This window comes from Nesoenas mayeri (assembly GCF_963082525.1).
Source record: "Nesoenas mayeri genome assembly, chromosome: Z".
Lineage (NCBI taxonomy): Eukaryota > Metazoa > Chordata > Aves > Columbiformes > Columbidae > Nesoenas > Nesoenas mayeri.
This window is the reverse complement of record NC_137542.1, coordinates 49,811,580-49,835,459: the sequence shown is the minus strand read 5'-3', so window position 1 is coordinate 49,835,459 and position 23,880 is coordinate 49,811,580. Positions and strand designations below refer to the sequence as shown.

The 23,880-nt window shown below is 36.7% G+C and overlaps 1 protein-coding gene across 2 annotated transcripts in view; it reads left to right on the top strand.

Moving 5' to 3' along the window:
* The window catches only part of NDUFAF2 (NADH:ubiquinone oxidoreductase complex assembly factor 2), a 60,770-nt gene that overhangs the window by 24,390 nt on the left and 12,500 nt on the right, over nucleotides 1-23,880 (top strand). The window contains exons 2-3 of one of the 2 annotated variants that reach the window (XM_080362450.1): nucleotides 10,196-10,285; nucleotides 19,346-19,386. In XM_080362450.1, coding sequence (XP_080218576.1) covers nucleotides 10,196-10,285; nucleotides 19,346-19,386 — 131 coding nt within the window. The remainder of the gene's footprint in view (nucleotides 1-10,195; nucleotides 10,286-19,345; nucleotides 19,387-23,880) is intronic. The other variant, XM_080362451.1, reaches the window with a different exon arrangement.

Sequence of the window (23,880 nt, the reverse complement as noted above, 5' to 3'; positions counted from 1 at the left end):
ACCGGTCAGCTTAAAGAAACAAACTTTTGAAGCAGAGGTTTAAAATTGACCTACATACACCTTCTCCTATGTTCTCAAATGCTCTATCTTGGAATATACAAATAGTGAAAGTGAAGCTTCAGAGGATAATTGTGTAATTTTTATGATAAAATTAGTAGCATATATATACATCGTAGGATAAAGAATAATTTTTAATACTTTTAAAAGAAGTGTCTCTAGGATATGCATATGCCTGAAATGAATAATGTAACTTGAAGTTACTTTAGCTAACGTTTTCTTCAGAAGTTGCACTCTTGTGTTGACTGTTGGAGAAATACATGAGCATTCTCCCCTATACTCTGCAATGAAAAGCAAACACAATAAAATAGCAGTGCTAGTATTCTTTAATCCTTCAAGTGCTATGCACCCTATGAGCTGTAATTGTGTTCAGACCTTGTATAAGACTGAATTTTCTTTGCAAATCTAAAACATGTAATCCTTTTGTAAAATCTATTAAAACGCACCAAAAATAGAAATAGCATTAGCTCCTTGAGAATGTATGTGCAGTTAGCTATAATAATTCCATTTATTATCAAAAAAAGAGATGGTAAATAAACATTTGCAAATGATGCATAATTGAAATATAATTTATCATCCAAACCAGAGTAATATTGCTGTGTTGGGTCATATTGCTTAATTGATGTTGTAACTTTGATGCTGTAACTTTCTTTTAATTTCATTTACAATTCGTACCCTTCTGGTTATTTGCCCATTTCTCTTCCCTTCATGTCTGCCTTTCGGTTATCTTCCTACACTGTGTTTTAATTTAGAGAATACAAGTTATTGTACACTTTGTCTGCTTGCTAAATTTGTTTTATACATGCTAAATTCCCATTTTAAGCCATTTTCCATACATTTACAGAAAATATTCAGCACTTCGTTCCTGCATTTATTCACATTTTGACAGTAATTGGTGTAAAACTCTTTCTTGAATCTGATAGACCAAACCAAACCAAAAGCACAGTTGGGAGAAAGCTTCCACATGCCAGAGTACAGAGCATCCACCAGCTCTCCAAGGAAGTGGCATTTGTACTAGTATCATTTACACTTTTCTTGCAAAAAGGATGTAATGTTATGTATTTCTCGTAAGCTTGTTGTAGATTCATTCACAAAAGAGTGGTTCTTTGTGAAGGTGCAGTGTCTGTTGGGCTTCATGTGGCTTTGATGAGGTAGGGGGCACAAGGCCATCCAGAGAGCAGGGAACAGGAGCCGGTGTTGGTGCATCCTGCTGCTGGATGGAGAGAACTCAGAACTAGAATGGCAATGGGCATCTGACAGAGAGTTTTTAAACATCTGTCCACTGAAGGAACTTGCTTCTTAGACAAACTGCAATAAAAGGTATTTTTACTTGAGTTAACCGCCACAGTCTCAGGTACAGGAGGCTTTCAAAACGTGAGGTTTGCGTGAAGATATTTAAAAGCCGTGGGCTCTGATCCCTCAGGAAGTTACATGTTCAGTGTTTTCAGATTATTGCATTTGTCATTCCTAAAAAGAACACAGAAGTGTTCTTCCTAAAAAGAACACAGGGTGCTTTTTTTCATATATTTATGACACAGATGTAGGTGAATACACGCTGACTGTTCAGCAGCTCATAATTGTTCATAGCATTCTCATTTTATTGGAATAAATTATCTAGTTATAGTATCCTTTCTGGCTAACTTGAATGTCCTATAATGACAAAAATATGAAAAAAACTGAATACAAAATGTCGAGTTACATGCAGAGTGAGAAACTGACCCTCCCCCCCCAAATTAGAATGAGTCGGTTCAATTTAATTTTGTCCTTAGAGAAAACAGGAAACAGTGCAGTTCAAGTAGAGGACAGTTTTCACATACTTATAATATAATGAATGGGATCAGATATGAATGCCAAACCAGACTTCTGTCCTGGAGAGTTTTCAGACTGAACTTGCAAGGTTACTTTCAGTAAGTTTAATAACACTTTCCATTGCTTTTAGTGTAAATAATAGTGTCACTTTTTTGGTCTTTGTGAAAGTAAGATATTTCTTAGTATGTATGAGCCCTAGTGAGTCATTGTATACGTACTGGTTGCTTGTCTTTCTCTGAAACATTTTGGAATAGCTGTACCAAGTATTTAATACAGTTATTCAGACTTCTAATTCTGTCTTCCTGTTCTCTCCCTGTTGAGTTTAAAATACATATTTTTAATTTGTGTATGGGATTGGCTTCCTACTCCCAGTGTGGCATGGAGTCTTATGTTCTGTTTGTGTATTGATGATGTACTTAAGTTTGTATGCAGTTGTCTGCTTATTCAATTGTAACATTTAAAATGTAGTGAATTTTGGCCTTGTTTTACTTGCTGCTCTTGGCTAGAGCTAAGGGTTTGGTGATTGTCATGGAAAGCAGCGAGAGGGGTTATTATTATTTATTTGCTTGTGTGGCTGTAGAGGAGATACTGTAGAACATTTGGATCCAGAGAACTCCATGGTTTCTGTATCTTATATTTAAGGCTAGATATCATCTTGCTGCTTGGAAGGAATCTGTCATGTCTCAAAATGAATATCCACATTTTTTTTTTAAATCGCTTTAGCCCTAAACACTCTGACAAAATATTCTGTTTATCAGAGAGAGAGCTTGTGTCTTTCTTACTGCTTATTAACTACCCTTCTTTGAGAATAGTGTGAATTTTTTCTTCCTCCTTTCAGCAACGCAGGCTATCAAAGATAACAAACAGTATGTTTTGATCCTTGTCTATAACCTACGTTTCTAAGGTACTGGCATGGTATTTGTAATGGTACCTGTATCCTCAGAACAGTGATGATGTCCACATCCTCAAGAACAATGTCAGAAGAGATTATTTCTAAAATAAAAGCATTTGTCAGAATTCTAGACAAATAGACACGGACCATGTAAACAAGGAACAAACTCAGCCTAGCAGTTGATGTCAGTAATTGCAGTATTTTAATCAAGTGACTCCTCCAACACCAGATTCAGTGAACTAACACCTCAGACGTTAGTTTAGGTGCATCTATATGAGCTGGTGCCATGTCTTTGAATTGCTACGTAGATGTTAACCCAGACCGCACAAGATGGCTCTTATGGATTTATACTGAAAAAACATCTTCTGGACTACTGAAAACCAAGAGACCTCTCAGTCCAAAGACTGTATGTTGTGGCCATCTTGGATTGAGCTCACAATCACTGTGCAGAAGGATTTTAAAGCAATATGCAGCAACAACAGAAAGAGTGTACGAGAATTATTCTGTGAGCTCTAACATGGAGTTATACTGCCACACTGGGGATAAGCAAAGCTTTTCTCCTTCCCCTTGCAAATGTTTTAATCAGAAGTTTTACTACAGTTGTCTTCACGTGTGACTATATACCAAAAACATTAATTTCCACGTGGTGTTATGTTTCCATGGTGGTGTTGTGTTCCTGATGCATTTACATCTATGTGTGTATGCATGTACATGTGTTTTTAAAATTTCATCTCTGAGGTGAGTTCATTCTGAGAAGGGCAAAGTGATGCTGGCACACACAGTGCATGATTTTTACTGAATATTTTGCAAGCTTGCAGAAGTTTCTTTCTTGAGTGATTTGAATAGTGCCTTTTTTCTTGTACAAATAGTTTATACATCATATTTCTGGCTATGGCTTGGTACCGTTAGACTCAGTAGAAAGCTCATTGACTTCGTGTGTGTGTGTGTGTTTTGGCTTTATTTATCATAAATATACCAGATTGTTCTTTGTAGATTCCCCTCTGCCAAGAGCAAAATAAAAAGTGATGACTTCCATTAATGATTTGCTAGAATATTCTCTAGACTTTTTGAGGATGTTTGTAGAACAGAAGTAGATTATTTAAATATCATATTGTATATTTTTTTTTGAAAATTTGAGCTTTCAGCAACAGAAGTTGTTTTAATTTAGAAAAATTACTTGTTTATACTTAAGCAAACAGTTAAGAGACAACTAAATACAGTTGGCTGTAATCCAGATAGAAATTGTTGAGCTTGTGGCAGTTGGAGCAATCAGGCAATAATATGGTTTGTAATTTAAAGAGGCCAGTTTGAAAGAGAAAATGGACACCTTTATGTTAGTGCTTGGAATTTCTTGATTCTCCAATTATTAATTTAAAGTTACTTCTGGGAGGCTATTCCTGCTAACTCTTACTTTAAGTTTGAATTAAAAAACATTCTGAAGATCACCTTAAAGGACTTTGTTCTAAACTGTACTAAGTTCTTTCTGTAACGGTGACCTTACTAACAACGATATTGTACTGTGTCGTTGGTCTTAGTAAACTGCATGGAGTGAGCAGTGATTTCAGTGAGGTTTGCTATTGTAGATCACCTTAAGGGAAACAGAGAATGAAATAGTTACTAGCACTACACATCATATAATTAGTTTACTCCTCCTGGTGTTTTTTTCTGTTACTGGTTGCATCATTATTAGAATATTTGTTCCATCACCAGTTTTGGAAATTACAGCTTGGTGTATCAGCCTTACAACCCAGGTATGTGTGTATTTGTTTTCTGTTCAAAGAAACAGCTTCCAGACAAATTTTTGTATGAATTGTTTGTCATGGTGACAGATGTGTGCAGAGCAGAGTCCAAGAGCTAGAAGTCTTCAAAATAATAGTAAAGACATACAAGTAGGAAAGTGGAGGGATATGTGGGTATTTAAGAAGCAAAAAAATCTAAAGCTGGTGGTGTTTTCAATTTTAACCTGTTATTCATATTTTAACTACAGTAAATGCATTTTTAAACTTGCAGGTATTTGTTTGTTTGTTTGTTTTCCCTGTAAACCCTGTCCCACCACAGTACTTTCTGGCCGGTTGTGTAGGTATTATTCTGAAGCCTCACTGGTCTCTGCTATGTCTTTACTATCAGCACTTGGACTGAGTAACTTTTCCTTTGAACATTACTGTTATCTAGTTATCTATACTACACATGTTATGTTTCTGAAATTTTTCTTCTGAAAGCGTAAGTAGGCAATGGGATCATAGAAAATACATATCTATATATATGTATGTGTATACATTCAGTATATCAGTATATCAGTGACTGGATACCTACAATGGAGTGGTTAAGTAAAAATGTGATTACTGTGAACTAATGGCCCACACAAGCATAGGCTGTTTGATTTAAAAGGGAAAAAAAAATCTTCGATTTGTGCCAAACTGGAAAATTTTAATATACGTAACTGGTTTTAACCGCAAGATGGGAACCAAGTTGTAGCCCCATACCCTCTGCATGTCTGACAGGTGTTACAAAAGTGAAGAAACAGATATTCCTTTGGAAAGAAAATAATACCTGCAGACAACTCTATAAGCGTTGATAAGAGGTAAATAAAAATAGCAAAATCAAAGCATGATTTTTGACCCTGTGTGCCTGGTACTTACAGCTTTTTTGACATGCTCATTCGGCACTTACCAACTGTAATACTTCTGATCTTGCATGACTATAAAACTGGAAATTGCTGATCCTGGTTCTTTTGAGGTTAATGGAAATCAGAACCATAGAACAAAGTAGCCTATTGTCTCACTTGCTGCTGTTAAAAGTTGAAATGAGTTTCTAATATGATTTTATAAAACATAATGAGTTCTAAATGACTTCAAGTGTATGAATTATTGGAGAAAATATAACTACATATGTGAGTGATAGGTGTTAGGTGCAAATACTATACATTTTCTGTTTTATTTTAGAATACTGTATTGGTTTATTGTATGAATAAATATAATGAACTATTGAAAGTTATTAATTTGTCACTGAGCAAAAGTTAATTAACTTCATAGAAATTAAATTTTGAAAAATACAGTCAGAATTATTTGGGGGAATAGAAAATCTTGGTATCTTTCCTGAGGTGAAATGCTGGAGAAATTGCAGAAACGCTGGAGTGATGACCACCAGGTAACATGAAGACAGTCACCAGTGAACAGGGTCCCTCAGCGAAAAATCTATGCAAAGGAGTGATCTAGGCTTTTATAACTTAATGTTCACCTTTAGAAGGGTTTTTTTTTTCCCTTTCTTCCCAACAAGCTTTTTTTCCTTTCTCCTCCAATAGAGATTAGGACTTCTTATGTTGCTCTGAAGACGATTTTCCACTCCTGCAGCCTATAGAGGAATAATCTACTTTTTGTTGCCTCTAGAGAAGTAATTACTTCTCTGCTTTGTGTGAACTGCTAATAGTTCAATTGCTTTACTAACTTAAGTACTGCTTCATGTTTAGCAAAAATTAGTTTGTTTAGGCATTACCAGACAAGAAATAATAAATGGGGGATCCCTCTGTTTAGCTTTTTATGATACTGCTGAAAAAATTTTTAGAAAACTTTCTTTGTGGTATGTAAAGTTTAAGTTGTGTTACTGATGATGAAATAACGTATTGTTAGTAATTGAAGCACAATACAATATCTACGAAGTACATAGCGCTTCAGCAAATAGGTATGCCTTAAAAATGCTTGTTTCATCATAACATTCACAGCAGTGCTGTGCAACTGAAATTTCGTCCATTCGTCTTAAATTCACAAAGGCTACATACAGTCCATGCATTTTTATTTTTTTTAGATTTCTTTTCTCTAAGTCACTAAGAGTGTTTCTTCCACAGACTCTTACCATGCAGATAGTGCAAGTGAGCAAGCCAGAAGAGTCATGGTCCTGAGTTCTCATGCACATCTGAGATTCATTCAGTCTGAATGGGGACTGAGAATTGTTGCTGGAACACGGTAGCTCCATGCATGCACGTCTGTGTTTCCATCCGCCAACTGCAAAACATACTGATATTTTATAGCTATAAATATATATAGCCATAGCAAAAGGCAGTTTGCTCAGTTTAGATACCAAAAGCATCCAGTTCCCTGTTTATGGTCCCATTTCCCCTCTCACTGACCGTATGTGTAACAGGTTGTCCAAGGTGTACATATTAGACAAACTTGTTTGGACATTAATAGAGAAATCGTTTTCCAATAACAATTTTGTGAACAGTGAAAATGAGTCTAGGGCTACTGGAGATCTTTGAAATTATATATATATATATATATATATATAAATTGATACGGGAAGAACAATGGTTTGGTTAGAGAACGACAGAAGTTTGCGATTATTCATTATTTAACTTAATTTTGATCTGGAAGGTTCTTCAGTGGGTTTTTTCTTAATGCAAATGTAGATATATCAGATTTAGTGACTGCAGTGGAAACAACTAGGATGTTTTGTCTGTAGAAGAGGGGTTCTTCCTCGGAAGAAACTGAAAAAATATTCATTTTATAGTGTCTGTGTTAACCACTGGGACTTTGTTGTGGAACTATAACTTGGTTTCTAGGCTTCGTAGTCTATAAATTACGTCGTAGAAATTTAGAAAATAATTCATTAAGTCATTTGCTAACCCTTCACATATAACTTACTGCTTCCCTTGCTGGCTTTGGCTTCGCCTTTTCTTATGCCAGCAGGCTACCCAACTTCTGTTAAACACTTCTGTTTTCAGGCTTTTATACAAATTCACTTCTGTCATCACACACTGACTTTCAGGTAGGCTGAGACAGAAAGGCTTAGAGAAAATATGTACAGTAAGAAAGGATATAAATCTAAAATTGTAATTACTGTTTCACTTGCTGAAAGATCTGCCCATTACTTAGGCTTCTTGGCCGTTTTTCCTACTTCTAACTCCTGCAAAGTTGCAAATTTCGGCTGCTTCAGTGTTTTGTGTAAATGATGTTGTATCTGAGTAGCCTGTCTGAATATTCTGTACATCCGTTAAGTTCTTTCTAAAGTAATCTGCTTTTTGTTTTATGAGTTGTTGTCTGTTATTCTTTGGATATGTTGTGTTTTATATAATTCCAACTGAAGTATTAATAGTTCTTCCATGTCTCTAAGATCTAGTGGTCACATGAAAATTAGGTTAGTTGATAAATAGTGGTTCTTACATTGGTATTTGTAATTGCTTCATACGTATATGCCTACAAGTGAAGTTTCTTGACTTGCAATAGCAAAGACCACAGTATTTATTTTAAAACATGGGAATGAATGAATGTATATAAGGCAAAATAGTCAATATCTTTAGCCTGCAAAAACACTTATCTAAACTGTAAAATGTTTTAATTATGTCTGAAGAGGCCTCAGTGTGATTTTCACTAGAGAAGTCTACTTAAATTGTCTGTTGTGGTCTGCCAAAAGAAACCTAAGGGACAAAGCAAATCAGACAGTTGAAGTTAATTAGTGCCATGTGTGCGTCACAAATGCAGAGAGGCTTAAAACCCAGTGTGGTGATTCTTCAAAACAACATTTTTCTGGAATAGTTTTCTGAGTTTGTCTCTACAATGTGATTTGACTGTGGAATCTGGATAATGAATTTTTTTCTTGTGTCCTATGAAAGCTTGCAGCAGAATGAAAAGTGCTGTATTTTGTAAAAAGTATTTAGTTAAAGATGTTTTATTGGGGAATGTATAGAGATACAACATCAGTCACAAGTAGTGGTAGCAGTTAGAAAAATACCCTTATTTGTTATTCCTGCATGTCAGTTTACTCAGACTGGTCTGCCTGTGTAGGACTCTAATTATGGGCAGTTTTTTAAAAGGTCCTGTGCTAACAGTAAAATCTAGTGACTTTCCAACAATGAAGATGAATGTTAATTCTGAAACTTACTAGGATTTGACCTAATTAGATAGGTCTGGAGCTTTTCTGGAAGTCTTCTGTATGGGAAGAAAGTAATTCTGCATTTTTGTTTTGCTATATAGTTAAAGAATATGAGGAATGGATTTATCCATGGTCTTGCTGTAAGGAAATTATTTTAAAGCAAGTATGTGGCATATAATACCTTTCCCATATAGGAACTGTGTACTTATAAAACAAATAAGTGTAAACCATACATCTTTCAACACTGATTAAAGATATCCAGTCTTGAAGATTAAAGTATGCTATACTTTGCCTGATGGCATATCTTTGAAACAGTAAAAATGTTGCGTTGCTTTAAAATAAAAGCTACTTACAAAAGGAATTGCAGTTTCTATACAAGTTCTTATTTTACTGTATTAAATACTTAATAGTGAACAGTAGTATGCAGTTTAGCTATTAACCAGAGATGGATGAATTGTAACTCCTGGCTGCTTTTAGTTTTAAAACAACTTTGAAATACTTGTTGAAAGCATACTGAAGCAATAAACTGCATTAATCACATCATTATGAAAGAAAATATCTTATGTAGATATTTCTTGGTGTTTCTGCAAAACATCGAATTTCTCCATATCAGCCTCCCAGGAAAAGAGAAAGCTGGAGAAAAAGCTGAGAGAATGTTGTTAGGTTTCTTTCCCTCTGAGAGACAGGGGACTTGCACACCATTCCAGTACCTTCTAATTTAAAAAGCACACTAAAATACTCTTTCATAAGTGAACAGCTTCCGTGGTTAAGAATATATTTTTATTTGAATCTTAAATATACGCTGTGTGTTCCTCTGTACAGCAGCATGGTATCTGACAGTCAGTCTGCTGTGTGCTGCCTCATCAATTGTACCTTAATTCTTCCTCTTTGGCAGTAGTAGAATATGTGGGTAGGATATAGACCCAGATTCTCCACATTGGCTCACTTTTCAGTAGACTGGATGTTCTCTATCAGAGAGCTACCTCCTGTTTGTTTAGTTCGTGTTCCTGTGGGGTTTTGGTTGGCTCATTGATTGTTTTTTGTTTTGTTTTGTTTTTAAACAAAGAAAATATTTAGTTTGCAATCACACGTGGAAAGGCTCACGTGCGCAGAGCGGTTCCCGGTGCCTGAAGGTGGTTTGTCCTGACCCCGTTGCAAAGGCAACCACTGAACTGTTGGTGCTGGTTTTGGGCTGGAGAACAGTGTCAAGTTTCTGCTCCCTCACCAGCGATGGTGTGGAAGATATTCAGGTGATAGAAAACTGATGGACAGTTCTTCAGAGAAGCATTCTCAAAGGGAGGGTGGATAACTTGCGTTGAAATATATTTGTCATTAATAATCCAAGTCAACTGCAGAACAGTGCAGGCTTTTGTTAAAATTACTGAAACACATAGCATTGCAGATTGATATCTAGATGGTAACAATTTTCTCAGTATTTAGTCCTTCATTTTTATCCTATTGACATCATTGTACTTGTGTAAGTGCAGTTGTTTCAAAACAATGACATAATTAGCAATTTAAATATTATATAGAAATATTTTTTAACTGGTTTTTTTGTTGTTGTTGCTATAGGGCAGATTATACCTGAAAGAAGATTTGTAGAAGCAGTAAATCGTCAAGCATACCAGTATGAAATGGGCGACTTTCCAATAGAATGGGAAGGTAAATACTGAATATTTTGGTTTTATTTTAAGATAATTTTGCCATTTAATGTAGATTCAATATTTTTAGTGAAAAGATTGACTATGTGAAAAGCGGTCTGTTATCTTTCAACTTGAATAATGCAGGCTTCTGTTTAACTGTATAGTCATTATGAATTATTAAAGTTACCCTTTAGAAGTAGGATAAATGATGTTTAGGAAATCAGTTCTTAATAAAAATGTAAATAAAACTTGTATAATCGTGACTTTTTCGTATTAAATGTGAAAATATTTGTGCCTGAGGGGAATCTAATTGAATAACCAAAACTAAATGTGTTAACTTCCTAGTTATACCTTCACTGCAGTGTTAATTTGTAGATCATTTGAATTATTGGTGGCACAGTGTTGGACCTTTTTTTTATTTTAATGGTGGTGTTTGATTTCCTATATTCTTCCTTGCACAGCCTTGTAGGGAGTTGGAGGACATGTTAATAATTAATTGTTCTTTCTTACTGCTACTGATGAAAATTTTGTCTGAAAATTTGAGACATAGAAATTCAGGGAAGTCAGAGAAGTTCCTTAGGATTAGCTGAGCAGCCCTTGGAGAAAGAGAGAAGCAGAGAGAGTTGTTTCTTGAGGGTGTAGGAGCCTGAGCCAAGACTGGGGTTAAATGTGGCTTAGAAATACAGGACTCTATAGCATAAAAAAGGAACCACTGAAATGGTACATAGAGTCTACCCGTCATTCACCATGCTTTTTTTGGAGAGTAGTATCTAGGCATTCCCAAAAGTTGGTAGGGTTAAAGCAAACAAACTTCTTTATTTTAAGCAGTATGTAGTTACATTGTGGAATTCCTTGTCATTGAATATTCTTCTAACTGGAAGTTTGCATGAGTTTCAAATAATTAGTGGAAGAAAAGTCTTTCTTATATACAGATATCACAGTGGATTAATTTGTCAGTGAGCTGCAAATTATTGGAGGCTACAGTGTGTTTTGAGGAAATATTGCAATAGAAGTTTCTTTACCTCATTCTCTCTCCCTTACACTCACTGGTGGCCCCTGAAGGAGAAGATAACTGAGCTAAGAGAAAACTTTGGTGCCATTAAAGTTCTCCTGAAGTCAGTAGAGAAATATCAAATGTTCCCATCTTGCATTTTTTGATTGTTGTTACACTGATTCCTTTGGTTTTGTTTTTCTTGGTCATCAACTAAGGCTAATATAAACAGCTAAAAGCTTCTCAAAGATGTGTCAACCTTCTTAGCACCACTTGCCAACTGTGGCAAAACTATAGTACCAACAGCTTCTGTCTTCTACCACTGTAGTACCTACAGCTGGCTGGCAAGTCTTAACCTATTTACTCCTATTTAGTTAGGCTTGTCCTGACTAAATCATCTGGTGCTTGAATGGGTATCTACCTAATCCCACTTTCTGAAGATCTGCTTCCTCATCCAAAAGTTCTCCACTCACTGCTGGTCAGCTTAGGTCTGTGTTACTGTTGTGCAGTCACTCTGCACCATAGACACTGAGAAGCACATATAGAGCCTCAGGTAACTCTGCTGTTGATGAATTCTCACCTAAGACCTGCTGCTACCTTTTCAGAGTAGGAAAAATGCAATCCAGTAGTCTCTACCTGCACTCGTTTGGAATTAACAGGAAACAACATGGACAGTCAGACTGTCTCAGGTGGGTGTGGGCTAATCACCCTTTCACAAAGGGGCTTAGAGTGGTTCAACCAACTTGCTATATGAACTTGTTCCTTAAGACTGCTGTAGTCAGAATAGCACTAATAAGCCTCCGCTAATATCGCTCTTCAGAAACCTTAGCACAAATCCATGCAACTTGACAGTGTGGTGCATGGGAGTGTACAGCTTTTTGGAAGGATGCTTTTAGCAAGCACACCAGTACAGGGACCTTGGAATCAAGGGTGAGGTGCCCTACAGTATGAACTTGGCCAAAAAGGTGCAGCTGCCAGACCTGAGATGCACTTGTGCAACAAAACATCTTATTCAGGTTTGTTTAGAAGAAGAAAAGGCAATTGGCTAGTCTCATTTGTATGGGCTGTATTTACACTTTTAACACTTATCTTCCCTATTTTGTAACTGCGTTTTTTTTTTTCTTCATGATTTTTGTCAGCACCAAGTAGAAAGAAATCACAGAGAAAGTAACATTTACATTATGCAGATAGGTAACAGTCATTTAATCTTAACTACTGAATTACTCTAGAAAGAGAAACATAATGTGCATATTTTTTTCCCTTATGCAGTCCTTAAGCAGAATGGGTATGTAGTGCGTGTTTCTGAAAGATAAAGTGTAGGAATTCCACAAAAAAGGCTAACCTGTATCTTTTTGTCCAGTGCCAATTTAAACATTACAGTCTTTTGGAAGTATAACATAATTGTAAAAAGTCCAAACTGGCACTTCTGCTGAGGATATAGAGGCTGTTCAAAGAACTGTTGCACCTTTACTGTGTATTGGGATGTGAACTGGAGATGTTGGATGCTCTGAAGTTCAGTTCATCATTATTTCTTTTCTGCCTCCTGTAAAATGAAGAATTCTCAATGAGTAAGAAATGGAAAAGAATATAAAGAGTAGAGAGTTCAAATAATACTACAGAAGCCAGTTATCTGTTTGGGAAGCTTATACAAGGTTTTTAGACACACTTTCCTGAAAGACTCGTTACAATTCGGTCCCTATTCTGTCGTCTTTAAGATTTGTCTAGAATTTTCCCAGGCCCACAAGTCCAGTGCTGAACTTTGCCTCTGTATCTTCTGACCAGACTCTTGAAAACTTCCCAGTGCATTCTTTCTGGGGGTGTTCACTTTAAAATTTGTGCTGTTGTGGATGCTGATCATTCTAGCAAATGGTCTGAGACTTTGCAGAAGGGTTTCTAAAATACTTGCTGTTTTCTCTGAACAGTGAGAGATGAATATAAGGTTAGAAGTGCGGTGATTAGAAGTGGCACACACCGGGACGCAGACAAAGATGCACACACAGGCAGAGATCTTGTTCAGGAAGGAGTGCAGAGCCAGGCAGAGCAGAGAGCTGAGCCGGGCCCAGGCCTTTATTAGCCATTGACAGTTTATAGAATTTACAGATACGGGTATGGACTAAGATGTTACATAAGATGTTTTTCCAATAGTTGTTACTATAAACACAGCACACTCACGTTTGTTTGTTTCAGTTACATTCCCACTCGTTCACAGACCAGGCCCAAGGACATTCACACATCAGACATACGGGGGCGGTTTTCCAACCCGGGATACCATTCTCACTGGCCTGGGCTATCACGTCTTACATTCATAAAAAACATACTTCTGTATAATCTGTCCCATGCTCTTTAGCTGGAACTGCTGTTCCCACATAGAAGGCTGGATAGTAGTTTGTCTGTTTTTGCTCTTTTTTTTTTTTTTTTTAATTTTACTTTAATTTTTACTTTTAGCATTCTAAATGCTCTCTACTGGGCACATGCTTAGATCTCCAGGGGCCCTCTCTCCAAATCCTGTGTATGCCCTTTGACATCTGCAGCTCCTCCACTTCAGTTTTGGCTGGTTCAGCAATAGCAGTCTCCTTGCCTAGCCTTCTCAGGCTTTTCATTTTTAGGACCGTGCTACAGCCTCTGGTGCCTTATTTCCTCTCCTTTTTCTTGGGACCTGCAGACTCAGTTTTTCACTTGTGGATAATCCTTATCGGCCACCTGATTTAAGAGCAGTCATCCCAGCACCCTTTCCCTCTCCTTGTTTCCCAACATCACGCTGGGTGACTAGAAAAGAAACCTCTTGTGACGGAACAGAATAAGAGTACTATGCCTGGAAATATTTAAGGGTATGGGTTGTCTGAGGAAAACCTGCACAAAACCAGGAACAAAGCAGTGTTGTAGGAGTAGGCTTTAGTGAAATTTGAAGGGGATCTGAGTTATGTTTCATTGTATAGCTAAGACATTCAGCCTAGACAGCTGGTAAACTAAGGGCCTGATTTTGCGCTGTGCTTATCAAGTTCTGAACATATAATAAGGTAACTGAGACCAAGTAGAAGGCTGTAAAGCAACTAGATAAACGAGTCATCCAGATCTCAGACTCAATCTGTGTGCAAGCTGTTTCTCAGACTCCAAAGAGGATGTTTGTGTATTAGTCCTGAGAGTTTACTGAACAGATGGTTGAGGGCTTACTCCTGATGGGTTTGTCTGGAATTTTTCTCCTGAAGATGTTAGTTTTAAGTGCTCCACAGGATTAAATTTCATAAATTCTCAGGCTTGTGAATTTTGCAAAAGTTCTCAATGTCCTTTAAGGCTTTTGTAAAACTGAAACATACTTAATATTAGAAGAATAGAATCCTAATCCCTTGTGTTCTCTGTCATCTTAGTATTAGCTATTTGTACACATAAAATTGAGTTGATTTTCATTTTAAAAACGAAAGTTTCCTTTCGCATTGTAGTTTTAAATTTAGAGTGTAATCCATATGCACAATACAAATATTACCTGTTCTTTTGTTTAGCTGAAATCTCTTTTATTTCACTACAAAGTGGGAGTGCATACTTTTATTTTCCCTGGGCAATTTGGATGCACACAACAGATAATGTTTCTGTAATGTTAGTTCTGAATGTTCACGTGCTGTAGAAAGTGTGATTTATCTCCTCAGAACGTGTCAATAGTGCTCCTGAGAGGAGATCAGTAATTTTACATACCTATAGAAATGCATGAGAGTGTATGCTTCATGCAGCATTTTATTGCCTATCTACTCCTTTTCTCTTTTTTTTTTTTTTTTTTTAATTTTCTTGGTAACATTTAGTGATTAATGACAGTCTTAATTTGCATGCTCACTTTTACACCCATTACAGTGCGTTATGTGCGGGTAGGAGTCTTAAAGTTCAATTAAAATCTCATGCATACTAATGAGAATGCAAATGAGTGCAGATAAAAGAATGCAAGGGTCTCAAGGTAGGAAATGTCCAGCTATCTTGCAGGTTTCCTTTTAGACAGAAGTAGTATCACAATGAGTACAGGATGCAGGAGGTGCCATCCAAATAAAATTAGAAGCAGCAGCATAATTAGTGTGAAATGGAGGCAGTGATTCATTTTGCCAAAGCTTTTGGGGGCAGGGAAGCACATTTTGGTTGCATCAGTACATACATGTCACCTTCTATACTTTACCAGGTTTAAAACATCTTGGCTGACAATGGTGAGGGCATTTTGTTTTGTTAGCATAGGGAATAGGAGTGTTCATGTGGAAATCTTCTCCAGCTATGACTATCACTGGACACTTTTTTATTAAATGTGTGTGTGTGTGCATATAGTGTTCAAATAATATGTAATAAAGCACCTACCAACTTTATTTCCATGAACAAATATCTAACTGTAGTATAAATGTGCTCAGTAATTTAAATCTGCATTAACCAAAAGTGTAACGGAGAATCCTAAGGTAGGAGAGCTATTCCATTGCTACATTGTATACACCAACTCTATTTTTAAGAGAGAATGCAAAATGTCTTCATTTCAAGATATCATTTACTTGGGTTTTATGAAAATTGGTGCTAACTCAGTCATAAATCACTGGTTATATTTTTGTATACATTCATTCTTCATTTAATTGTTACCATTAATTTCTCTTATTCTTGAGTTTTGAGGTGTTGATGTTTTTTTGAAGTATGTGTTAGATGCTCAAAATGTTGTTGATACTTTAGAAAAAAATGACTTTAAAAAACCCAGACTTTTAAAGTTTTCTGTCTGAAAAAGAACCACCTGAAAACTGGTGAGGATTAAATGTATTAGAGTCCTCCCTGTCTTCTGCCCAAAGACAGAGGAGTGGTCAAGTGAGTGATTAGGAAAATGGATTGCTTTTGAAAGACTGATAAAACTATTAGAAGCTAAAGTACAATATACTACAATACTTCAGATTATGTTTACTTTACTTTTAATCTTTTAAAGTATCTTGAGCTCTGCTTTATGTAGAATATTTCAGAAATTGATTTGCACACAGGGCATATTAAATATATTAAAGCTAACTAACTTCATCATATGACTATGAAGATATTTTAGTAAACTTTGTTACTATATTTCTCCCTCAGCTACATAGCAGTGAAGGAATCTTTCATTAAATAATGATTTTCTAATGCACCTCGTTAGGGTTGTTAAAATTAATTTACCTGTAGTAATTTGGAAAATGGTATCCAATCTTTGTGTCAGCAAGTTTTATTTAGGTTTAAACTGAAAAAGATTTGTAGTCCTGACATTTATTAGAAGGAAGGAAGGTTGATAGCTCCTATAAAACCATGCATTTAAATCCTTGTTACAGCTAGAAAGAAAAATAGCACAATGTTATACTGTGTGCATTATTTGCCTATTTAAAGAGATACAGTCTGATAATAGAATGTTTGATATGAGAAATCTTTGTAGATTAAGGATTGTTTTGTTGCTTTTGAATGCTGATACTAATTGAGATCTATTAATGAATGAAGATGTGTTGTGTAATCCTCCTTGCTTCACAGCCTACGCTCACAAGGCTTGTGTCATTGTATTACCCTTCACTGTTCTGCCTATGGCTTGCTAAACTGAGGCAGATAATTAAATGATAAAATATTTTAATAGAAGTATTCTACTCATCTGAAAATCATTACTCAAACAACCGTCTAGAAGTTCCATCTGCTAATGAAAGAGAATCTGTTGTAATGGTTATATTTAAGCAGCAGTTTTGTAGGATTTCAGATTTTGAGAACTTTTCTTTAAGGATCAGTAATTGTAATCAGTTGAAGTTTTAAGCTGCTGTTTAAAGAAAATACTGGCAAATTCAAAAAAAATGGAGGAATTTTTAGGTGCTGAGAACTGTAGAATTGAAACTAGTGGTCCGGTACTTCCATGTAACTGAAGCAAGGCAGAGCAGGGCAGAAGATGATACTTTGTTTAAAGTAATCCCTTAAATTTTGAAGGTTTAAAACATAATTTTTTTACCAAATACTTTAAACTACTCCCTTTCCTTTTTTCCTCCAGCTATATCTTTTATTGGTTAACAGCTAATATACATACTTCACTATATGTATATCTCTCCCCCTTTCTTGCTCTTCTGGATGATGTTGGAACTGTTATTAAATATGAACAAAGATGACTTCTGTCAGGAGGAAAGGCCTGCGTGCTCTGATTTTCTCTGATATCATTGTTGGTCCTTTTACTAAGAGTGTCTGCAAGGCTGCCAGCTGAGAAGTGCCAATCTCAGTCATTTCAGTTTAGACTCTGATCTTGCCAGTTTGTTTGTTTTTTTTTTCATTCCTCATAAAATTTAAACTTTTGAAGGAGCTACAGATACATAGAAAATATTTTCTAGCTCTACAGATTTAATATAAAGTGATTTAGTTGTCTTTTGGATTATCTTAGTGGGCTGTTTTTCTTTCCACTAACATAGAACTTTTGCAAAAAGGGTGATGCTGTCTGTTCTGTGCTCTGTTGCTTCTTCATAATGGCAAATTTGGGTGTAATCCTTGTTAGGACTGAAAGACCTCTGAGAAGAGCTGGCAGGGACTGCTTTTAAGAAAAGATGTTTGAAATGGTATTTTAAAGAACACGTCTTCAGAAAGTATTACCTGATAGACAAGAACCAAAAGCAATACCTTGGTTTGTATCATTACAGGTATTTTACCATTAGCCTTGAGTTAAGGATGTTGGGCTTGCCATCATGGCTGAATTCCAAGCTATGTGCTGCCATTTTGCCTCCCTTGATTCCACTCTTATATTAATTAGAAGCTTTTCCTCCTGAAACCGGCTTTGTAATGTTGCTGAAGCAGAGTGGTATTAGCATTTCACCCTATGTGTAATTGCATTTTCACTAGTGAGGTGACATTATAGCTCTGTGCAGCTCTTAGTGTTTTGGACTCACTGACTCATTCCCCAGCTCCCCTCAAAATGCAGCACAGATGGTATTAGAAAATTAAAATTTGGAATAGTTCCTTCTTAAGGCATTTCTGAAACTTTAAAGACAGCTACAGGTCAGACCATAAATTTGACTGGGTGATAATGAAAATGTCATTTCTGCTGTAATTTTCAGGCACAGTAACAAAAGTCCTAATTATCCAAACAAACATACAAAAGAACATTTTGCCATCTCTCAGCACTTGGAACTGGCTTTCCTTATGTTCGTCCTTCTGTTCATTACTGGCCACTTGTATTCTGCTACTTATTCATGTGAAACATATGAGCAGAAAAGTCTACCAAATATACCACCCACTACCTACCAGTTGTGTGGATTGAAAAGGCATGAAAAAATGCTGTCGTAGTGGTACTTTGGAAGAGTGATAGATATTGCCTTGTCTAAATAGTGCCTGTACTAGTTGGAGCTATGTCTAGTTCATGGGCCGAATGAAGCGAGACCCCATGAAGTGCTGCTTCTGTCTGCGACGGGGTCTCTGTATCGTTCACCATCACTGTCTGCAGTAGGAGTGGGCATAAGTCTGTTGATTTTGGTTTATCATGGAAAACCTGAGCCACAGTACGGTTGTTGTTACTACAGTTTTCATTCCCCTGCTGTCTGTCCCAGCATGAACTGAGCCTTCCTTCAGGCCAGCGCCTCCCGCTCCATGCGCAGCCGCACGACGTGGTGCGGTCGGGGCTCTGCAGCCCCTCAGCCAGATTTGGGGCTGTGAAGGCACTCTGGTTGGCTCCAACATAAACAGGTTTTCAGATTTAACAGTGCCTAAAGCATGTAAACACACTCCTTTTCTCCAGAGTGGTTCAAGGCTTTTCATGCTTTTCAGCAGTCATCATTTTCTCATGGTGACGCTCAGCTCTGTATAGCAAACTCAACAGCAGGCCTAGGCCATGAGCCCAGCTTTTTAAGCCAAGGTGGTATGTAGACTGTGCCCAAGCTCTCCTCACAGAGATGATATTCTCCCCACCCCCTCCTTCTATGAAGACTTGACACTATTGACATGGGAAATAACATCTTGGGTCTTTATATTTTGGGGAATAACATTATGGCTTGCCAGTTTGTTGGAAATTTTATTAATTTGTTTTATAAACATTTGCTTTCTATTACAAATTCATCACAATTTTGAGTTTTGATACTAGCAAAATAATCAATTTGATTTTTATTTCCTTTGCAGCATGGATAAGAAAAAAAAGAAAGGATCCACCCACCATTGAGGTGAGAGAAACGAAGTGTCCTTAAATTTTCAATTGTTGTAGTTAAACAACAAAACTTAATTTGTAGTGAGCTCATCTGTCCAGTAGTTTGTCACCATCAGAGGAGAATTTAGTATGTTGCTTGCTTAATTGATGAAATTGTACACAGACCAGATATCTAACACTTAGGAAAAACAAATGGAAATCTAAACTTCAGTGTTCTTTAGTTTTTATTTTTATTTACTTGAATTCTTTAAGATGATCTGCGTAGATCCCTTAAGATAATTGTGGCCATTCAAGAGTTTCTTTAATTAAACAAATTCTGAAATTACTGCTATGAATTTTTAAAATAGGTCCTCTATGTATTAATGCTTTTTTTTTTTTTTTCCCATGGTAGTTGACTGTAAAATGCAGGTTTCAAATCCAGTTGCCAGCAGATTCATCAGTACAGGAAAACAAATTTGACTAACACTCTACGGTGCTAATGAGATGGCAGAGTTGCAGTCATGACTTTTTCCATAAGTGGTTCCTAATGGAATGAAGTAGGGAACTATCCCACAGTATTTGATGCTGATGAGCGCGTGCAGAGTGGAACGAGTTTGGCTGTTGATCTGTGTATATGGACACACACACACACATACCCTGCTTGCCCTGGATTTGTATTACAAGCTGCTCAGCACGAGCTAGGAGCGAGTCAGGAGGTGAGGCACGGCTTACTGCAGAAGATTCGAACTGATACCCACGGAGGCAGATACTTGACTTGCATGAGTAGGAGTAATTATGTCAAGTTCAGTGAAGCTGTGTTGCCATGCTCTAGCCGAAGATTTGGTCATTGAGATCTTCTGGAATATACTGATTTGTGAAAAGTTGTCCTGCCTGCCTGTGTGTTAAGATGACCTAGAGAAGCTTGTCAGCTGGTGTTTACAAGCCATAACTCGTTAAAATGAGCTCCCACACAACTTAGAGCTTTTCAACTAATTCCCTCTGCCTCTGTTTCACACTTGCCACTGAGTTTGTAGGGATAATCAGGCCTATAATACACACATAAATGGAAGAAGTGTAAGTTAAATTTATCCTCAAAGCTTTTTAGGACTTAAAATAAAGGAACACACTTTTAATCAACATTAGGGAAGTATTAAATGTGAATTTTTTTATTTTTTTTTATTTTGGTAGTGGTTGTTCTCCTTTCTCCTCACCCTAGTTGTTTATGTACAAGTGGTACTACAGTAGTTGTTCTGTCTAAGCTTGGACTGATCTCCCTTTTATTAGATCTGGCTAATACTAACTATATATGTACAATTTTCCTTGTTGACATTACCAGCTTGTGATACTTGAAGATGGAGGTGTTGCATGTCTCTTGTACTATTATTTCCATGAGCTAGACTGCCATGATAATTGTGTGCAGATAAACTTGCTTTAGAGGACATGGGCAGATTTGGGTTTGAAATTGGTGTAATAAAGCCCCTCCTGGTGCTGGAGGTGTTGGTTCTGTTTCAAAATGGGGAGCAAGGAGTCTGCACAGGTGAGAGAACTGTGGCTCAACAGCATTCTAAATACTTTCCAGAAAAAGCAATTTATGGGAATGAAAGATTATTGGGAATAATGATACATTCGGAGTTACAGGACTGCTTATATCTTCAGTTTGATGAGGTAGTGGATCAGAGAAATAATTTAGCAGATAGATACTTTATCTGCAGGGCTGTGCATTGACCTTATCGGAGCAGAAGTTATATACCAGGAATTTCAAAAGTTGGTATCATTCCTTTCAAGTAAACCCTAAGTTGTTTTTCTCCTGTGTAAAAGTAGGTAGTTCAAATATATGTAAGGTAAAAATTTGTGTTAGTATTTTGAGAATAATACTGCAGTCACGATTTTAATATGTGATAATGTAGTTTATTTTTTTTTTCTGTATTGGTTTAGGGTATGATCTACTTTTGTCGTGATTTTAAACTGTTATACCACAAACCCTTATACTACAATATCATTATAAACATAATTATGCCAGTGAAGTACATATAGAATACTATTTGGTCCCTGTTTGCAGGACAGATTTGCTTTAGTATTTTAGCCACATAAACTTTACTGGCTGCTATTCTGTATTGTATTCCCTTTTTGACAGTAATGCTGATATGGTAAACTGCTGTTTGACAGCTATGAAATGAGGGACTGTTTGTGGCTATATTTCATTTTGAAACTGTATAACAAATCTCTTTGTTCTTTCACATATTTCTCATGAGACTAGACTATTTCTTAAAAAGGAGGCAAAGACCACAAATTTTACATTTTTGCCTTAATGACATTTTACTGTCAACATCATATTTTAACACTACGAAACAGCATTACAGTTCCTAAAGCATTAATTTCTGGACCTATGCCTATCTTTCTACCTTTGTGGTCTGTAAAACCACTTTATTTTGGATGGTTTTCCTTTTTTTCCTGTCCTTTGACCATTATTTTTTTTTTCCTAATATAACTTCAGACACATCTTCCCCAACACTGGACCCTTTTAAGATTCAGCTGGACAGGCTGCTGGGCCATCTTGTCTAGACCGTGCTTTTGCCAAGAAAGGTTGGACCAGATGATAATTGTGATCCCTTCCAACCTGCTGTTCTATGATATCAAATGACATATGTCAAACTTTATTAAAATTTATTCTCCCCTTCTATGCTCTGTTTTCTTATGATCCCTCTTAAGTATTTTATGTTTTGGATGTTTTTGTTTTTTTTTTAATATATTTGTCAATCTTGTATTTTATTCAGCTCTCGGCTGTGGATGATAGAGGTTTCCAGACTGCTCATGCCATCAAGTCTCATGATGACCTCTATGATCAGGCTTTAACTGAATATATTTGAGAGATACGGCTTCACCAATCAGCTAGATCTTACTGATCTTACTGGTAGCACTGATGACCACATTTTGGAAACCAGTGGTTTGGTGAATACTGTAGGCCAACACAATGTGATTCATAATCATCATGACATGTCAGTCACTTAAGTGGGAATTAAGGTAACTTGTCCTTTCTTACAGCTAGGTCACAGCACCAGCCAAGTCTGTTGATGATGTTCTTAAGACTTGCTAATGTTTTGGGTTCAGGCCATTCTTTCTTCCACAAACACCTGACAGATTATTTGTTTCTTTTCATTATAAAGCTTTCATTTTCCTACAGAAAAAATCGATTTTCATCTCTTTTTCTGTAGATTATTTTGCATGTGTATGGAAGAATACTCCAGAGACTTTCCAAGACAGTTTGTTCAGTGTTAAGTGTTTCACATACCCAACAACTTCTTTCCTTCCTCTGCACCCACCACTTTTTCCTCACTTTTGGAGCAAGTCGTTTAGACTTCTGCCTACTGGGCTGGTCATAACCCAAGAGTGCTGCTCATCACCTTGGTTATTTCTAATCTGAGCAGTAAGGTAAGGCATGATAGTGGTCTAGAAACCATGGGTTTTAAGAGCCAGCTTCTGGGATACTGGAAACAGTTGGTTGCCTTTTGATTTCATTACAGCTTGAAATATACCAAGTCCCATTTTCAACTTGGTTATGATGAGGGTGATAACTTTGCAAATTAATGCAGATCAAGTAATTTCTTATCTTTTGCTTAAACATATTCTGTTCCTTTGGTAGTCAGGGAGTCCATCATGATAGAGAATTCTGAATCATGTCTGCATCCAATGTAAGCATGCATATGTGCATACACATACATATACACATGCTGCTTTATAGCAGTTGAGAATCTGAGCTTGTGTATGTATGCTTTTGCATTAGTATAGCGTTCTGTCTTCTCTACCTTTATATACATATTGTATATGGTCATTACCTTTATTCCTCTGCAGTTGCAAATTATATTTTGACAAACTTAACAAATTATGAATGATTAAGTAGACTATCACATTTCTTTGTTATGTATATAGGAAACTAGATGCATGCAGCATGTTTTTGGTGAAATAGGACATGTACCCATGTCTAGAGAGCTTACAGTTTTAAATTCATGCAAATGCTTTAAAGGCTACAAGTATTGAAATATTTTTAATCAAATGCTATTTTGTGGAAGCAGATTTAATAATTTATCACTTTACATGCAGATTAGTTTACCTACCAAGTATTAATGTTGTCAGAATTTCAATACTCTTGTCAGAGTTTTCAGTACTCTTAGAAATAAGGAGCGGGGTCAGCAGAGCTGCTACCTTGGACTTCCAAAGGGCAGACTTTGGCCTGTTTAGGAGGCTGGCTGGCAGGGTCCCTTGGGAGGCTGCTCTGAAGGAGAAGGGAGTCCAGGAATGTTGGTCTCTCTTCAAGAAGGAAGGCCTAGAGGTGTAGGAGGAGGCTGTTCCTGTGTGCTGGAAGATGAGCTGACAGGGAAAAAGACTGGCCTGGCTGAATAGAGAGCATTGGATGGAGCTCATGAAAATAAAACAAAAACAAACCTTTGGAAGAAGGGGCAGGCTACTCAGGCGAGCTACAAGGATGTTGTGAGGTCATGCAGGGAGAAAACTAGTTGGCCAAAGCTCAATTGGA